This window comes from Perognathus longimembris, chromosome 10 (genome assembly GCF_023159225.1).
Source record: "Perognathus longimembris pacificus isolate PPM17 chromosome 10, ASM2315922v1, whole genome shotgun sequence".
NCBI lineage: Eukaryota > Metazoa > Chordata > Mammalia > Rodentia > Heteromyidae > Perognathus > Perognathus longimembris.
The window spans coordinates 38,896,792-38,915,671 of NC_063170.1; the positions used below are offsets into that span (position 1 = coordinate 38,896,792).

The 18,880-nt window shown below is 37.2% G+C and overlaps 1 protein-coding gene across 1 annotated transcript; it reads right to left on the reverse strand.

The window, feature by feature from the left end:
- Window positions 1-514: 514 nt before the first annotated feature.
- Window positions 515-18,510, reverse strand: Dazl (deleted in azoospermia like). The gene is made up of 11 exons (XM_048354861.1): window positions 18,505-18,510; window positions 11,923-12,069; window positions 11,509-11,600; window positions 9,886-9,937; window positions 9,161-9,224; window positions 8,939-9,081; window positions 7,417-7,488; window positions 6,158-6,208; window positions 5,644-5,757; window positions 3,859-3,957; window positions 515-652 (listed from the first exon to the last, which is right to left on the reverse strand). The coding sequence occupies exons 1-11, from the start codon at window positions 18,505-18,507 to the stop codon at window positions 599-601; spliced, it is 891 nt and encodes a 296-aa protein (XP_048210818.1). The 5' UTR covers window positions 18,508-18,510; the 3' UTR covers window positions 515-598.
- Window positions 18,511-18,880: the final 370 nt, after the last annotated feature.

Below are 18,880 nucleotides of genomic sequence, written 5' to 3' on the forward strand. Positions count from 1 at the left end.
TGGACTGTTTAGAATCTTGTCTTACTGGGTTAGATAAGTTAACTCAAAAGCTAACTTATATTGAGTTCCACTGATTATAAATGCAGTTTTAAAATTCTGCTTTGTGGTAAATTTTTAGACAAATAATAAATGCAAGGCACAAAACTGTAATACTGTATTGTTCACAGGAACTTGTTGGAGAAGTGAAATGTTTGCATCCAGACTATCAAAATTCTGACCTTTCAAAATAAAAATGTTAAAACAATGTCTTGAAAATCAGTTTTTGCTTTTAAACTTCTAAAATGCCAATTTCAATAAAAATCCTTACAGATAAACCTTAAAAGTTATTACTTTCAACTATTTTTCAGTTATTTGAAAATTATTTACTTTTCAATTATTTTCCCAACTATATATTAAACACAAATCCAGTTTCTAAATAAACATCTAAGAACAATTTGAATGTAAAATAAAACGAGACAATGTAATGTAACTTGTACAGAAAGTCAGAGTCATTTGTCAAAGCTTAGAGTTAAATTTCTCTACTAGTGAAAACCTTTTAGTCTCTTCTTAATATTCAAAACTAGTAACTTGCACTGAGACTAAAGGCTAGTAGAGAGGATCAAACAGATTTAAGCACTGCCCGGCTTCTTCTGAAGTGATGCACTCTCTTATCCTAGAAAAGACAGAAATAGACATTTCATTTAACTGAAAACTTCCATTACTTCTACTAACCTACAAAGTGGCAAACACCTGATTTTACATTTAAATATTATAGCAGGAGGTAGGGCTTAAGTGATAGAGCTCCTGCCTAGCAAGCCCAAGGCTCTGAGTTCAATCCTCATGTCCTATTAAAAAAAAAAAAAAGAGGCTGGGAATGTGGCTTAGTGATAGAGTGCTTGCCTAGCATACATGAAGCCCTGGGTTCAATTCCTCAGTACCACATAAACAGAAAAGCCAGAAGCGGCACTGTGGCTCAAGTGGTAGAGTGCTAGCCTTGAGCAAAAAGAAGCTCAGGGACAGTGCCCAGGCCCTAAATTCAAGCCTGAAGACTGCAAAAAAAAACAACAAAAAAACAAAAAAACAAAAAAAGACATTGATGGTAACGGCTACATATTCTAAATAATGAGGAAAAGAGATCGTTCTTGAGGAACAATTCAAGTTTGAAATAATAATAAATTTAAGACAAGAATTTCCTTTAGAAAAGATCTGTCAACTCAGAAATATGGGTCTTGGCATCACTATTATTTGAAGAAGTTCCTAATGATTTGTCAATTGGTTTCTCAAAGACAGATGGTAGAAAATATGATTAAATCTATTGTTTTTACTAACCGAATTGCATCTAGTAAAAGTCCTAGCTTTAGAACAGCATTCTACTTCAATCTGAAATCCTGTATATTTAGGCTAGAGGATCTAAGTTTCAGTATCTTTAAAAGCATATTCCTTAAGAATGGTATTTCTAGAAAACGATAAAAAAAAAAAACTTGCCTTCTCTTAGTCCCTGGAACCACCATAGACACTAAAATCCACTGATGGTTACTATCAAAGCCTCTTTCATAAATGTGTGGTATTTGCCTATAACTTGTACATTCCTCCTGTATATAAATGATCTGTTACTTACAACGAGTACAATGTAAATTAGCTGCTATTTAAGAATGGGAAGGAAAGAAATCTGTAGTGTTCAGTATAATTACAATTTTTAAAATTTGGTAATTGGCTGAATTTGAGTATGATGAACCCATGGATCCAGAGGACTTGAACATGTGAAGTTTTCCTTCTTGTGTTGCCCACAGATAGAGATAAAAGGAAATGGGGCCTTAAAAAGAGGAACGAGGCTTGAGTAAACCAAAAATCAATAGTTTTTTTTTCTCTACACAGTCCAGCTGTGCCTTTTTCCTATGGATTAGATTCAGGTGTTAAATAAGGGTGGCTTCCAGAAGTTATATAATATAATGTGTCAATAGAGTATGCATTTAGGCTGAAGACTAGAAAAGTAGTCACATAGTCTTATTTTCCGAGGTCAGGTAAAGGAACATTTGATTATTAATGGGATATAAGTGAGAGTAGAATCAACCAAAGAAATAGTTTAAGTGCACTAAAATACCTGGATGCATTCTATTTCAATTAACATGTCAGTTAAAACAGATGCCAATTACAGGATGCCAACTTCTACTTCTTAAGCACAGGAGCAGAAAGCTCTGGAGTTCAAAAGGAGGCTTTTGTCTAATAGCAGATGGAATATTAAACTTAAAGATCATTTTCTGGTTTCAAAAAAGTCATCCAATTATTAACTTGGGTAAGTTATCCAGTTCTTTCCATATTATACTGGCTATGTAGAATGGAACAACAAAAGAACAAACATTAGTGGTTTTTTTCAAGCATTAAGTTTTTTAGAGATTTAGTCCTTGTTACAAAGATGCTAAAGAACTTCATCCTGCCATGATAGCAATTCTTCTGCAGTACTGGATGTCCCTACTGGATGTCATTAAAAGGCTTTAAGCTTCATCCTAGATAAACAAGTCTATTCTCCTTTCTTGTTTTAAGACATACAATGATGATTTCCTTTTGAAAAATGTAAAAATGATGCTGTCATGTTGGACAATTTCTGGCAGCTCTTTAAAAGGTTCAAGACAGGATTCAAAACCTCAATCCCTAAGTATACATTTTAAATAAGTAAAACTGTCCACACTGAATTGCACACAAATATTCATAATATCATTAATAATGACCACAAAATAGAAACAATACAAATATTTATCAACTACTGAATAGATGAGCAAATCTCCACTTCCATATAAATCTATCATTTAAAAAAACCTATTAAAATTATCATATAATAAAATATTTTATTTAAAAAACAAAAAAAATCCAAAAACAAAGAACATAAAACTGGAATCTTGATAAGACAAGGTGGCTAGAAGCAGATCTTTTTAAAAATTCCAACTGCTACAACTTCACTTCAACTCACAACATTTTCATTTCTTTCTACTCATTGTTATACCGATGTTACTCGTGCTTTACCACGTGAGCCTTGCCTCCAGCTGAGTTTTCTGCTAGTTATTTTGAAGTTGATAAACCTTGAAACACCATATTATGGGTCTCTGTCTTCTGAATAGTTAGGATTATAGGCCTGAGCTACTGGCACTCAGTTGTACTGGTTATTTTTTTGAAACAGGGTCTCTATTATGACTAGATATGCACCTGGACCATAATCCACCCACTTCAGGCTTCCTATCATTACTGGCATGCAAGATGTGTGCCAATGTTTCTACCTTCTTTCTGTTGAGACAAGTCTTGTGGATTTCTCTGCCTAGGCTGGTCAGCCTTCCCTGTAGCTGACAGGCATGTACCAACACTCCCAGGTTTATAACAGTTGAGAAAAGGCCTAAGTTTTTTTTTGTCTGAGCTTTTAACTATAATCTTCTCAATCTACCTTCCAAGTAGCTAGGATTATAGTTCTAAAATACTACCACTGAGATGGGGAATCTTGAGAACATTTTTCCTGGATTGATCTCAAACTGCAATCCTCCCGATTTTAGCTTCTGAGTGGCTAGGATTAGAGGTATAAGCCATGACACCGGGTATAAGCCCGGGCCCTTTGGTTTCTTTAGTTCAATGTTCATATATTAAGTTCTGCCTTCTAAATTTTATTTTTTTACTACTTGGGTCAAGCTAGTTTTTTTTTCATTTGATTTCTTTATGAGCCCTGTAAGTTAAATCTTCTTCTAAAAAGTTCCTTCCCTAAAGACAAATTATACATTAAGACTTAAATAGGCTAAACTACATTCCCACATAAAATATGACATGTGAACAACAAAGAAAAAAAGATACTCTGAAGTTCACACATGTACTTTTCAATCTTGTATACTATTCTTGTCATACCTTGAAGTAGTCATCTTGAGTAACCAGAGAGTTTCTTAGTCTGTTCTCTGGATTAAACAGACAAGATACCACTGTCTGTATGCTTCGATCCACAGATTTCTGAAACACAGAAGTTTATGGTAAAGACTACTCCTTTTTTTTTTTTTTTTTGCCAGTCTCAGGGCTTGATCTTGGGGCCTGAGCACTGTCTCTGGCTTCTTTTTGCTCAAGGCTAGCACTCTACCACTTGAGCCACAGCGCCACTTCTGGCTTTTTCTATGTATGTGGTGCTGAGGAATTGAACCCAGGGCACTTCATGTATACAAGGCAAGCACTCTACCACTAGGCCATATTCCCAGCCCCCTCCTTTTACTTCCTAATGGCTTTACAAACTGTTTAGTGAACATACGCCACATACTTCTAAAGAATTCTTATGGGATTCATAATTTTTACTATACGTAACTTAGTACATATATTTTGTCCATATTAAGAAATGTTTTAGAACTTTTGTAGGGCAGAAGCTCTACCACTTGAACAATACCCAAAGCCCACCTCACTTCATGTTATTTTTCAGAAAAAATGCTGGTGATTAAAACCTCATCTCAACAAATAAGGTAGGCACAGTGACTTACACTGGCAGGCAACCCAACCAATGGTGGTCAGTAGGTAGGAGGATTACAGGACTCTATCACTTGAGCAATACCCAAAAATCCATTTCATGTTAGACTATTTTTTAGATAAGGTCTTGCTTTTTGTTCATGGCCATCCTCTTACTGATGGCTGCCCATCTAGCTGAGATGATAAGTGTATATCACCATGCCCAGCTTGTTTTGTTGAGATGGGTTGTTCTTTGCCTGGACTGGCCTTGAACTGAAATCCTCCCAGTCTCTGCATCCTGAGTATCTGAGATTACAGGTCTAAGTTATCTTCAGTATATTGGCTCAAACACTATGGAGGACTGCTGCTATATATAATACTATGGAGAAAATGCCGAAGTATATTACTATATAGCTAACTGAATATTTAAGCTGTTAAAGACAAAGTAGATATGAAAGTACAAATTATATTATCTTCGAAAGAGAAAATTCTGAGAAACCAGCCCATTACATCTGCCAGATCATAGTGATATAGTATTTACTAAAAGCTAAAAACAATTCAATAGAAAGGGCTGCTGAATTATAAAAACTATGTACATGCTTGGGTATTGGTGGCTTATACTTATAATTGTAGCTATTCAATGGGCAGAGATTTGGAGAATCCTGGAAAGAAAAGTTAAAAAACTCTACTCCAATTAAATGCCAGATTGGTAATGTAGCTCAAGCAGCAGGCTTTTTTTTTTTTTTTTTGGCCAGTCCTAGGCTGTGAACTCAGGGCCTGAGCACTGTCCCTGGCTTCTTTTTTGCTCAAGGCTATCACTCTGCCACTTGAGCCACAGTGCCACTTCTGGCCATTTTCTGTATATTTGGTGCTGAGGAATCGAACCCAGGGCCTCATGTATACGAGGCAAGCACTCTTGCCACTAGGCCATATTCCCAGCCCCTCAAGCAGCAGGCTTTTGAGCAAGAAAGCCAAACAAGCATATGAGAACCTGGGACTTGAATTCAAACCCCAAACATATGCATACTCAAAGTTCATTAGCTTTTACATTAATTGTGGAGTATAAAGTCAATTTTTAAAGTGCTTTATCTAGCTTATGGCTTTATCTTAATACCTAAGCAAGTATACCTACTTCTCAAGAAGCCATTATTAATACTTAGAAAGTAAATTTAATCTCTAAATATCAGTAAATGAAAATGGGAGTTTTGCCTTTTGTGGGCCATTTCCAGAGGATGGAGTAGCTTCATGAACTGAGCATTCATTTGCCAAAACTTCAGTTCCTGGATCAACTTCATTACAGTGGTAGTTAACAGCTGTATAAGCCTACATTTAAAATAATAAAAGTACAATTAAGATACATGGATATATTTCTAAGCAAGCTATTCTTCAAAATGCAGAGCTGATAAAGTTTTAATGTAGGCTGTAGTTTCAGAAACTTTTGTTTTGTACTGAATGGCAGAAATACAGTCCTTATTTTCTTCTAAGTGTCAAAATAATCACAATTATTAAGGATAATCAGAACTCTAAGAAATCTAAAAAAAAAAATCACCCTATTACTTTAACATGGAGTACCTGAGAATTGTAACTCATAACATATTCACTAAATACCCCATTCTAATGAAACACAGAAGCATTTCAAAATTTTTGTACACATACATAAAATGGTAAAGGACAAAAAATACACAAGGAAAGACTTTCAGGTTTACAAATAATGAAGTTTTACCGGAGGTATAACATAACTCCTTTGTTCCCCAGTAGGCCACTGTGGTTGGATCTTCAAAAAAAAAAAAAACAGAATTTATTCAAATTTATCTATGTATTTTTACAAAGATAGGGTATAAAATAATAATACCTTATTTGGCTTGGTTACTACTTTAATTTGTGGTGATAATAAAACAAAGTACTTTATATTTCTAAATAAAACAAAACAAGGTACTTTATGTTTCTAATATTGAGATTCTTTTTGAAATTATTACCACAGATATGATCATAGGCCATTTAATATGGCCATATCTATGGGGAAAAATTCAGAGTCATTACTTTGTATAAACACTATCAGCTGGGTGCTAGTGGCTCACATTTGTAATCCTAGCCACTCAGAAGGCTGGAATCTGAGGATTGTGGTTTGAAGCCAGCCCTGGCAGCAAAGTCTGAAATTCAGACTCTTATCTCTAATTAACCACCTAGAAACTGAAGTAGAGCTGTGGCTCACAGTGATAGTGTTATCTTTCAGCAAAAAAGCTCCAAGGGACAGCTCCTAGGCTGAGTTCAAGCCCACAACCACCACTACCGACAAACAAAACAAAACAACACTACCAAATATAATTACTAAGCTGTGCTTTCAACAAACTGAGTAGCAGAAAAGTTTTTCGTAGTATTGGGGATTGAACTCAAGGCCTTAGGCTTGTTAAAAACACGTGCTTGAACCATATGCCTCCAGCCCTCCTTTGCCGTGGTTATTTTTGATAGGGTTATCACTTTATTTCCAGAACTGTATGGGCTGTGATCATATTTTGTGATCATATCTGCTGCTGGTGCTGACAGGTATCATCCTCAGCCATTGTCCCACCTATATACCATTTGAGCCCAGACAATGGTTGAGATGGGAGTCTTGAGAATTTCCATGCTTGGGTTGGCTTCAAACCTCTAATTCTGCCTCTCAAGTAACTTACAGGCTTGAGCCATTACCCCTGGTTTGGATAATCTCATTTCAACCTATCCTTCTAGAAAAGTTTATAAAAGTCAAACTGAGTGTGTGTGTTTCAGCTGATGGCAATGGAAGAACAAATGCTGAAATGTAAAAAGAGGTAACAAATCTTAGAAAACAATTCTAGAGAGTTGTTTTTCCTGGTCAAAATACATTATTTCATATGTCTAAATCTATACTAATTCTATTTGCCCTTTCATTTTAGGCATACTTTAAAAGTTTAAACAAAACTATAGACAACAATAATATTCCAAAGTTATTCTGTTTTTAATTACCTGGTAATTATAAACAGGCAGTTGATACCCAGTGATGACTTGAACTGGTGAACTTGGGTAAGGAGGATATGCCTAAAAATGAAGTTTACAGAAATAAGAGAGTAAGATAAATATTTTAAAAGTTGTTTAAATTCTGTGTGTGTGTTGGTTCTGGGAGCTTTCCTTGACTGTGTTTTTGCTCATGGCTAGTATTCTGCCACTTGGGCTACAGCTCCACTTTGGCTTTTTGGTTGTTAGAGGTAAGAGTCTCACAAACTTTTCTGCCTGAGGTGGCTTTGAACAGAGATCAGATCTTAGCCTCCTAAGTAGTTAGAATTACAGGTGTGAGCCACAGGCACCTATCCCTGAGCTTCTTTTACTCCAGGCTAGTGCTCTACCACTTGAGCCAGTTCTACTTCCAATTTTTTTTGGGAGGGTAGTTTATTGAAGGTAAGATTTTCACTGACTTTCCTCTCCTTGGGTTGGCATCAAAATGTGATCCTCAGAACTCAGACTTCTGAGCTAGGATTACAGGCTTGAGCCATGAGCTGCTTGTTGTTTAACATTTTTAAAGTATTATTTTAAACTGTATTTTTTCAGTGTAACAGAAACAAAAAACTTAAAAATTGTACAATGCAGAATTCCAAATAAATGACTAATTTCATAAATAAAACCATTGTCTCTATCAAATGGCAGCTTTTCAGGTGAGAAGGAGGAAGGGTAAGGGACAAGTAATAGATAAAACTGTTTATCTTATTAGTATATTTATTCCCATCCATGAGTTCATCTTACATTGGCAATAAGGCAGGAAAGATTTCCATTTGAATTTGATAAATCTACTGTTTCTTTATAAAAACACTAATTTTATATGATAAATCTACTGTTTCTTTATAAAAAAAACTTTCCGATAATTTTATATTTCCTAACAATACCAACTGGAAATCTGCAGTCCTAAAGTTTTTATGGTTCTTTTCTGTATTTGACGTCTAGAGATTAAGGACAGTATAATCCAAAATTCAACAAGGGACAGGTTGATGTCTCATGTTTCAATGTTTATTAAAAGCATGTAAGTAGTAGCAAGCGTGAAAAGAATCAGTGATGATTTATAGGACACAAGTAGAACGTTTCTTATATTTATAGAGAAAACTAAGTATATTTTACACTTCAGGCAAATGGAAAATGTAGTAAGAGGGATTCTAGAACTATTTCTGCTTCTTTTCTGGTAAAGAAAATGTCTTCTGAACTGAATAAAGTAAAATGAACTAAGAAGAAAATAAATGTTACTTATCATCAATAAGCAACAGTAAACATACTAAATCCCACTTTTAATATTAACTAGGCCCAAATGAAATGCCAGAACCCAAAAACTCAGGTTCTAGCTTATAGCACCCAAGACTGAGATATTTGTAACACAAGTAACAGATTTTCCATTACTCAAAATATTCCAACAGGAATTCTATTATTTATGATCAGAGAAACAGTGGGTACCACTCCAAGGATATAGATGATAATGGAAGTGAACAGAAATGTAGGCAATTCTTACCTGAACATACTGAGTTATAGGATTCATCATAGTTGGAGGTGGCATGTAAGTCTCAGTGTTTGGGTTACTCCAAACACTCTGAAACTGTGGTGGAGGAGGAGGAGGATTAAAAATCAAAGGACGTGGCTGCACATGATAAGCACCTTTTTAAAAAAGAAAAAGAAAATTTAGTTCTGTGGAATATTAAGCATGTTTCCGCAAGAATAGTATTTTTTTACTCACATAAATTTTGTTTCCTGATTGCAGGGCCCAGTTTCAGTTTTTTACCATGGAAATTTATCTGTGACTAAAAACAAAGTAGTATCGGAATTATAATTTCTTTTGACTCCCCTGAATTATAATTTAAAAATGTAAACAATTACTATTTTTATTTCCAAGACTTGGGTAATTATCCTAAGTCTTCTAAAGTTCCTATTATCGAAGTTCAACAGTAAGTATACAAAAATCACAATCATGAAGCCAATTTTGCCCTCATCACACTAGTCAAATATCAAGAAGTGGGGCTGGGGATATGGCCTAGTGGCAAGAGTGCTTGCCTCGTATACATGAGGCCCTGGGTTCAATTCCCCAGCACCACATATACAGAAAATGGCCAGAAGTGGCGCTGTGGCTCAAGTGGCAGAGTGCTAGCCTTGAGCAAAAAGAGGCCAGGGACAGTGCTCAGGCCCTGAGTCCAAGCCCCAGGACTGGCCAAAAAAAAAAAAAAAAAAAAAAAAAAAAAATCAAGAAGTGTCAAGTAGAATTCAAGTCTTTTACCTTCTTAGTTTTTACCCGTTTCTGTCTCTAAAGCTAGATGCCCCTAAATAAACAGGTTGAAACTAGTTACAAAAACCTAAGTTCTAATTTCAAACAGGAAAAAGTTTATCTTTCTCTATATTCTACATAAGACATATATTCAGGACTTAAAATAACACTTGTATTGAGTTTCCCCTAAGGTTGTTACTTACTTCGATTATCTTCTGCACATCCACGTCATTATAAAATGACACAAAGCCATAGCTAGAAAAGCAAATAGAATGTAAAATCACTAAATTGTGATTTATTTCTACATCTTAGAAAATAACCAAAGTGTATACAAAAGAGAAGGGAGAATAACTGAGGGGTGAGATTAATTATAACACATTGTAAACTTGTATGGAAAAGTACTCCCTCTGTGTAGTTAATGTAAGCTAAGAAAAAAATGAGGGCTGGGGATATAGCCTAGTGGCAAGAGTGCCTGCCTCAGATACACGAGGCCCTAGGTTCGATTCCCCAGCACCACATATACAGAAAACGGCCAGAAGTGGCACTGTGGCTCAAGTGGCAGAGTGCTAGCCTTGAGCGGGAAGAAGCCAGGGACAGTGCTCAGGCCCTGAGTCCAAGGCCCAGGACTGGCCAAAAAAAAAAAAAAAAAAGAAAAAAAAAGAAAAAAATGAAATGATCTAGGTGCCAGTGGTTCATGCCTGAAATCCCACTCAGGAGGCTGGTATATGAAGATTATAGTTTAAAGCCAGCCAAGGCAGGAAAGTACATAAAGACTTAATTTTTTATTTATTTATTCTTCATGCATCTTAAAAAAATTCATTGTAAAGATGATGTACAGAGGGGTTCCATTTACAGTAAGTCGTCAGGTATTAACTATGTTTCTTTTTGAACAGTGTCACCTCTTCCCTCATTTTCTTCCTCTCCTTCCTCCTCAGTTGTATAATTCATTTTCATTTTAGTGTCTAGTGAGTATCAACTGCTGAATTATTAGTTTACCCTTTGTCCCACCCTTTCTGTGCTTTCCCTTATCCTCCCCAATTCAGATAAACTTACATACAAGACAAAATGTACAGAAATCGGAAACAGTGACAAAAGGAGAAAAATAGGGGGGAAAAGCCACAAAAAATAAGTTATTGTACTTTTTATTTTACTTGAGTATTATTTCCACTAACCTACCAAAGGAGTCAGAAGTGGAGCTGTGGCTCAAGTGGTACAGCAAAAAGGGGGAGAAAAGGCCACAAAAAGTCAACTATCGTACTTTTTATTTTACCTAAGAGTCTCATCTCCACTAACCTCCCAAAGGAGCCAGAAGTGGAGCTGTGGCTCACTCAAGTGGTAGAGCACTTCGCCTAGAGCAAAAGAAGCTCAGGGACAGAGACAGAGCGCCCAGGCCCAAGCACCAGATTTGTCACACATGCACACACACATAAGAAGTGAAAATGGTAAATTTATTGTGTGATAATGTAAGATACACAGAGATCTTTATAAATATTACTGTTTTTAACCTGGTCTATGTTAGAATGTACTAAGATTATAGTAGTATGGTACCTTAATTAACAGTTCATGTCTATGAACCTGAATTTAACTTATTATCTAGGGTAAGGTAACTAAAATTTAACATACTGTGAAAATACGAAACAATGTACTTGGATGAGATAAAGACAGAAAATACTGAAAATATTAGAAAAGCAATGAAATAAAATAACTGACAAACTTCTATCTTTTGTTTGAAATAAATTACAAATCCACATCCTTCAGTGAGTTTTTTGCTCTTTCCTGATACTACAGAGAATATATTTTCTATAGAGTGAACATGTTTTACTCACCCTTTGGACACACCAGTTCGGTCAGTGATTATCTTCACTTCTTTTACTGAACCATATCTAGCAAAGAAGCTTCTAATTTCAGTTTCATCCATCTATGGAAAAGAAATATTAAAGAGTAAAAATTAAACCTTCAAAAAATTCAATTCTAGTAAAAGATTTGATGATATGGAAGTTACATCCCCATACTACCTATAGTTTGTTATAAAAGATTTTTAGTCCCTATGTGTTAAACACAAAGCCAATTCCAAAACTGAACAATCCAAACCCCATTATTCACAACTTATTTTTTAATATTTATTACTATTGAGGTGGGGGGTTCTCACTATGCAGCTTAATCCTGAGTTCAAGTGATTCTCTTGCTTTAGTCTACACAGTGTCCTGGATTCAAATGTAAATGAAATATGAATACAATACCCTAACATCAATTCCACCAACAAAAACAGTGTTCGGCATGATTTTGCCTTCAGGTAAAACATAGCCTTGGTTGGTGGTAGCTGATGAGGACTGAGTGCTGGCCTCTCTGGAGATGGTTGAGTTTGTAGTCTCAGAATTTGCAGCAGACTGTAATTGAGAAAGCAGATATCATAATCAGATACATAGAGGAAATGCAACATGAAACAATATTTGTACATAATTTATAAAATATTTTATGTAAATTTTCATTGTAAATTAGTCACCAATACTAAATAGTTTAGCCTCAAGATCTAAAGGAATTAGGCATAAAAACTTTAATAAAAAGATATAGTACTTTCTTAAACCAGCTGCTACTCGTCCTGTACAATGCTGTGGGAAAAATACTGTCTTATGAAAATACTACATGAATTGGCTGTAATTCTAAATTCTATTTGAAAAACTAAAATTATTAAAATCATTCTATTCTGTATTGATAAGATTTTCATTTCACTGAAATGAAAAGTGTACTTTTTAAAACTTAAAAAATCTAAGAAAAAGTATGTCTTAAACATTTTGTTTGGCTTCCTCTTTTAATTCATCAAAATTAACACGGATTTTACAACTATAGTATTTAGTTATTACTATTGCCTTACTTTTGAAATGGACCGAGAAAAACTTTTTGCTTACATATCACAGGTTCCTCATAAAAAGAGGGCTATAGTCCTCCTCTCTAATGTTATAGTGTTCAAAACATGTTCTGTAATAACACTTTTCTTTCTGAGTAACCCAAAGCATTCCTATTGACAGTTCTAATTTTCACAGTGAGTTTATATGACTGATAGCATATCATCTTTATGTTTTCAGATAAAGAAAACCTTATGTAGAACTGTTTTTTTTTAAATTCTGGTCTCCTTTTAGTCTTCACACACAAGGCTCTAAAGTTAATAGTAAATTTTTCTAAAGCATAATTTACTGGTAATATATATGTTAGAGGGACATGTAACAGTAAAATTAAGTGATTTAGTCAGGTCTAGATACATGTCCCTTACTAAGTTATAAGCCACTTACTTACCAGATGTGTTATCTCTGGGCAAACTGAGAATGAAATGAGGTAACATTTGTGAATTAATTTTAAAAGCATGAAGTAGTATGCTAATGTAAGTATCCTGTTATCTGAATTTACTTTCAATAGATTTTTCCCTACATTTAATACTTACTTTGTATGTAGTTTAATTAGAATGTCCAGAAATTGCCTTTGACACACCTATTTACTTCATTTATGAAGTAACTGATTGTAAGAGGTAAATAAAGCTGCAAGAGAGGGGCTGGGAATATGGCCTAGTGGCAAGAGTGCTTGCCCTTGTATACATGAAGCCCTGTGTTTGGTTCCCCAGCACCACATCTATAGAAAATGGCCAGAAGTGGCGCTGTGGCTCAAGTGGCAGAGTGCTAGCCTTGAGCAAAAAAGAAGCCAGGGACAGTGCTCAGGCCCTGAGTTCAAGGCCCAGGACTGGCAAAAAAAAAAAAAATCAAGCTGCAAGAGAACTAGAAAGCTATTATATATTCTTGTTTAAGGGGGAAAAAAACCTAAAGACAAAACCTATGTATTTAAAAATGATTACCAGAGTTATCTTATAAGTGAAATAAATTTGTCAAGTCACTAAAAGTTGAGGATTTTTTTTGCTTGTCTTTATTCATTTTGGCTTACTTTTATTGTTCTATGTTTCTGTTTTACTATTTCTGTATTCCGTCCTTTTAAATATGATACTCTGGCATCTCATGATAATCAAGTGTAGAGTAAAAAAACATATCATTTCAAGTTTTTTCTTCTAAACCTTCTAATATTGTCTAAATGTGGCTACATTAAACTGTTTTGGGCTACTGAAATCTGAGTATATTTCTCTATAAATAATCTATCAATCTTTTCTCAACTGCTTCATTCAAAATCCAGAAGACAAAAGATGGTTGTGGTAATCCTATAATCCTAGCTACTCAGGAGACATAAATAGGAGAACTGCAGGCCCAGTTTGGCTGGAAAACAAGTTTGAAATTCTACCTGAAAACAAATTAAATGCCAATACATTGGTGTGTGGCTCAAGTGGTTAGAATGTTTGTCTAGCAAGCAAGAGTAGCCCCACTAGGTTCAAGTTCCACTAACACTCCCTTCTCAACACACACCAAACCAGTGGTTCTAACTTCTCTTTCTCATCAATCCTCAATTTATAGATAGGCTTTGGATACAATTTTATTTGATAAATTTATATTACTTGTGCATGCACCATAATGTATGAATGTTTTCTACAGGTGTAAACATCCAGCTAGAAAATCATGCCAGACTATAGGAAGTTATTTGAAGCAGTGAGATTCAATGAGGAAAGATTTTGTGCCACATATTGTCAAAAATATATTCCTGGCCCTTGAAGTAGGTAGAAGGCTGGCTAGGGATATCACTAAATAGCCCACAGTGCAATGGACAGCCCCTAACAACAAAGAATTACTCCTCCCCAACCTTTGAATAGGATTGTATCTGAAAAATCCTAGTGTCGCCAGAATTGAAGAAAATTATTGTTGAAAGATACTGTTTTTCAGTGAGTAAGTCTTTTTAGGGTTCTCAATTTCTCTGCTTGAATAATAAATGGTAGAAGAGATTTTTGTTATTAATTTTTACATTCTATTTATAAAAATTGGACATCTGAGAATTTAGTAATGTGGAAAAAGGTATTAAATGTTATAGAAATTCTAACTTGGGATTAGGTCTTTTAAATCAGTTGCCTGCTTAAGTGAGACAGTAAATATAAGTAAAAATCCACTTTAACAGTGCAATAAAACAACTTAAGACCAGCAGCACCATGTTCTAGCTCTTATTCACCAGGTGGCGCTCAAAGCTAACAAAGGGAGCAAAGTGCTCCGATTTCAAGAAGATTTGAACAGCAGGAATTTTTTTTAACTCCTGTGTGTACTTGCCTAGTAATTGTAATTGATATAAAAATGCCCACAATTGATAAGCAATCTTTAGTACTTTGAAACTATGGCCAAAAACCACTCTACAAACTAATGCTCAGAATAGGCATTATTTTTGTTTTGGTGCTGGTCTGGGGCTTGAACTTGGTCTGGCTGCTGTCCCTGAGCTCTTTTTGCTCAAGGCTAGTGCTCTACCACTTTGAGCCACAGCAACCTTTCAACCTTGTGGTTAACTGGAGAAAAGACCATGTCTCATGGACTTTCCTGCCTGGGCTGGCTTTGAACAATGATTCTCACATATCAGCCCCCTGAGTAGCTTGAGCTGAAGATCTCAGGAACAGCGCCCAGGCCCAGAGTTCAAGACCCATGACTGACAAAAAACAACAACAAAAAAGAGTGGGTTTAGGCCATCATATAAAAGTTCTTAGTTATTTATAGTAAAACTTGAGATCTATGTATACTGGCCAGAAAAATTTGTAGTCATCAAAATTAATCCATAGCAATAGGAAAAATTCTAACAAAAGAAAGGCTAAAATTAAAATTAAAGAAATACAAAATAAGAATTAAAATAAAAAAACCAATCCAAGAATGGACTCTTAGTTTAGGGGTATCCAAGCAACAAACAGTAATCCTGGCAAAGTTATAGGCAAGAAGAAAAGCACATTAAACAAGAAAAAAGGAGTAGACCACAGGTGATAAGTTATGTTTAAACTCTATGGGAATGTTTGTGGTAACATGCAAAGAATGTTTACTTTTGGGATATATGTAAATCTCCACTAAAGTGTCCCCTCCACCCCCTTGCCAATCTTGGAGCTTTGACTTTGGGCCTGGGCACTGTCCCTTTTAGCTGTTTTTTTCTTTTCTTTTTCTCAAGGCTTTTACTCTTACTAAATTCATAGCTCCACTTCCAGCTTTTTGCTGGTTACCTGGAGATAAGAGTCTCACAGATTCACTGCTTGAGCTGGATTCAACCCTCTTATCCTAATATCTCAGCCTCCAGAGTAGCCAGGATTACAAGTGTGAGCCACCTGAACCTAGCTATAAAAGCATTCCTAAGATTAGAATGCTCAGATGGTGGCTCATGCCTGTAATCCTAGCTATTCAGGAGGTACAGAGACTTTTATTTCCAATTAACCACTCAAAAACCTAAATTAATGCTGTGGCTCAAAGTGGTAGCCTTGAGCGAAAAAAGCTCAGGGACAGTGCCAAGGGGCCCCAAGTTCAAGTCCCACAGCCAACAACAACAACAACAACAACAAAAATACAAAAGACTACAACATTGACAGCCTGGATCAGTTTTACTAGTGTCAGATAGTAAAAAACAGAGGAATATACACATGACCAAAAATAAGACCAAAGATAAGAGACGCATAGGAGAAAGATAGTCTAGGATTTTCCTTAGAAAGTGTTTAGGAGTGGGGATGTGGTTCAAGTACTACTGTGTGCCTAGCAAGCATAATGATTTTTAACTCAAACCCAAACTGCTTTAAAAAAAGAAAAAAGATTGCTAACATCATCTAAATAACAAAGGTTCCAAATGGTACAAACCCTTGCCCATTTACAGAGATGCAAAATCCTGGTCCAATATTAAAATGCAAAGGTAGTTCATTCTTAGGAAATCTCGTACTTCATCATTGAGAAAGCATTTGAAAAGATACAGCTTTGTTTTCTAAAAAAAAAAAAACCCCACAAACCTACAGAAACACAATTGAAATTTCCTATTAACATAAAGTGAAATACTCTCCAGTTATTGATAACCTCAAATATCTTAATGCCTCTAATGAAAGGGTTTAGAGAAAACATTCCTCTACACTCGTTGTAGGAAAATAAAATGGTACATGATGTAACCAAAGTAGCTTAGAAAAACTCAAAATGTAAAAAGGTTAAACAGCCCTTTCATCCAGAAATTCCACTTCTGGCAATTTATCATGAGGATTAGCATAAGCACACAAAAATATTTAAAAATAGATATCCATTATGGTATTGTTTTGATATTAAAAATTATTCGACATAAGGAAATTTGATAAAATAAGTAATGCTACACTATTTTACAATGTGCTTTCTAAATTAACATTTATCTTTGGATAATCCAAACTACATTAGTCGTAAGTTGTGAAAAAACTATACATCAAGATCCACTTCAAAACAGTATCTGTATATTATATATAGTATATCTAGCCTATCTATATATACTAGGAATAACAAAGAATGTACATGCTTACCAGACTCCCATGAAATAGCTAAGATGCTGTTTCCTTAGAATTATTTTTAAGTGAGAAATATGATTTTATAATCAGAAAAAACAATTACCATTTCCTTATTTTGCCTTTAATGAGAAAAAAATAAACAACTCATGTTACACAATTACATTATGTACATGAAGTAATTTTAGTCTTTTAATGCCTTATCATAATTAAATTATATATAAATTCACTCCCTTTACTGCTAGAATGGAGAGAATATTTAATGCATAGTATTTACTATCTTTGGTCAAGTTTGGACTTCGTCTGTTTTACTTTTTATGTCAGGGTCTCTGAATGGGGCTGGGGCTGGCCTTGAATCTTGAGTTCTTCCTTCTCCTGCCTCCACACCTCTAGGACCACGGCAGTGTCCACCTAAGCTGTCTCTCTCACTGCATTAAAACTCACATAAAATATGCCTCAAAAAAAACTACCTACAAGTGATATGGCTCAGGACTAGAGCGCCTGTGCATCAAGTAGGGGGCGGAGTTCAAACCCCAGTACTGCCCAAACCCCAATTTATCTATAATAACTACAGGCGAAAACCACATTTGGCTAAAAAATAATTCGCGCTTTAGCGGTGGGCTAAAGCTAAGTAAAAACGAAATGTTTCTCAGGGATGACTCCTGGATACAATCTCAACACCCAACAATGGCATCAAGAATATTTAGTGCTTGACGGCACCCCAGGAGTCTTTCCCTAGGTTTAGGCCTAGCTTGCGGCCGGCTAGCGCCTTCGGGGGTACACCTCTGACGCTTGCTCCCCAGCCGGCACCCAAGCACCGGCAGCTGAAAGCTTTCCGCTACTGTTCCACCCCCGCCCCGCCCGCTCGCCCGCCCCAAAGCGCCAGCCCCTATGAGGAGGCCTAAATTCACGCGGCTAGGCGGGGGCTACCGAGGCTCCGCCTAGGCGGTGCGTAGTGGGAGTGGCCACGTAAACTGTGGCAGTGGAGGCTGAAGCCCGCCAACGATGACGCTGACGCAAGGCTCGCCCAGTAGGCGCACCGGAAGGCAGGCAGGAAAGCGTGAAGGTGGTGGCGGCACTGACGCCGACGTCACGCACGTGGCACGCAAGTGGCACGCAAGGGCCCGGGGCCTCCACTTCCCCTCCCCTTCCCCCATGCGGGCTTCGGCCAAGTCCGTCCGCACCCCTCCCCCCTCTCCTCACGGGCGCCTGGTAGGCCGCGATGTTGCTGTGTTGCCGCGGCAAGGCCACATGACCCATACGCTGCAGGCCACGGGCCCAGTCAGGCCAGCACCCCAGAACAGGAAAGCTGGGAGACCCTGCTTTCATTCCGTGTCCCCACCTTCCTTCCTGTAATAACACTCCCAAGGCCCCACCACTTTCGTCCACGCCCTGAGGGCAGTGGGCCCCCGCCACGCAGGCCTCACCCTCAACTCACCATGATGGCGGCAGGCGGCAGGTCTCGCCTAAGTGGACGAGGCTTGAGGGGGAGCCGCAGCCTGGGGGAGCGGTGATGTCCTCTGGTGCGGCCGCCCGGGCTCCAGTGGGTTGGAGGTGGAAGGCGAGCCGAGGGCGGGCGGCGAGGCAGAGAGCCTGGAGGTGAGCGGCTAGGCTGGGGGCACCGACGCACTGAGGCGTGGGCCGCGCGCTCTCGGGGGGAAGGCTCCGCGGACCCGCGCACCCCCGCGTCTCAGCCAATGGCTGGCGGCGCCCCGACCCCCCCTGTGGGCGTGCCCTTGCTGAGGGGCGGCGTCAGGGGCACGGGTTGGGGGGGGGGATGCAAGGCGCGCGCGGAAGGGGGATCCCGCGCCATG

Excerpts from the sequence above, each read along its gene's own strand:
- Dazl (XM_048354861.1), bottom strand. Across the intron at positions 7,489-8,938 it reads CTATAACTCAGTATGTTCAG|GCATATCCTCCTTACCCAAG; the intron begins GTAAGAATTGCC and ends CTTCATTTTTAG. Across the intron at positions 6,209-7,416 it reads TGCCTGTTTATAATTACCAG|ATCCAACCACAGTGGCCTAC; the intron begins GTAATTAAAAAC and ends TTTTTTTTGAAG.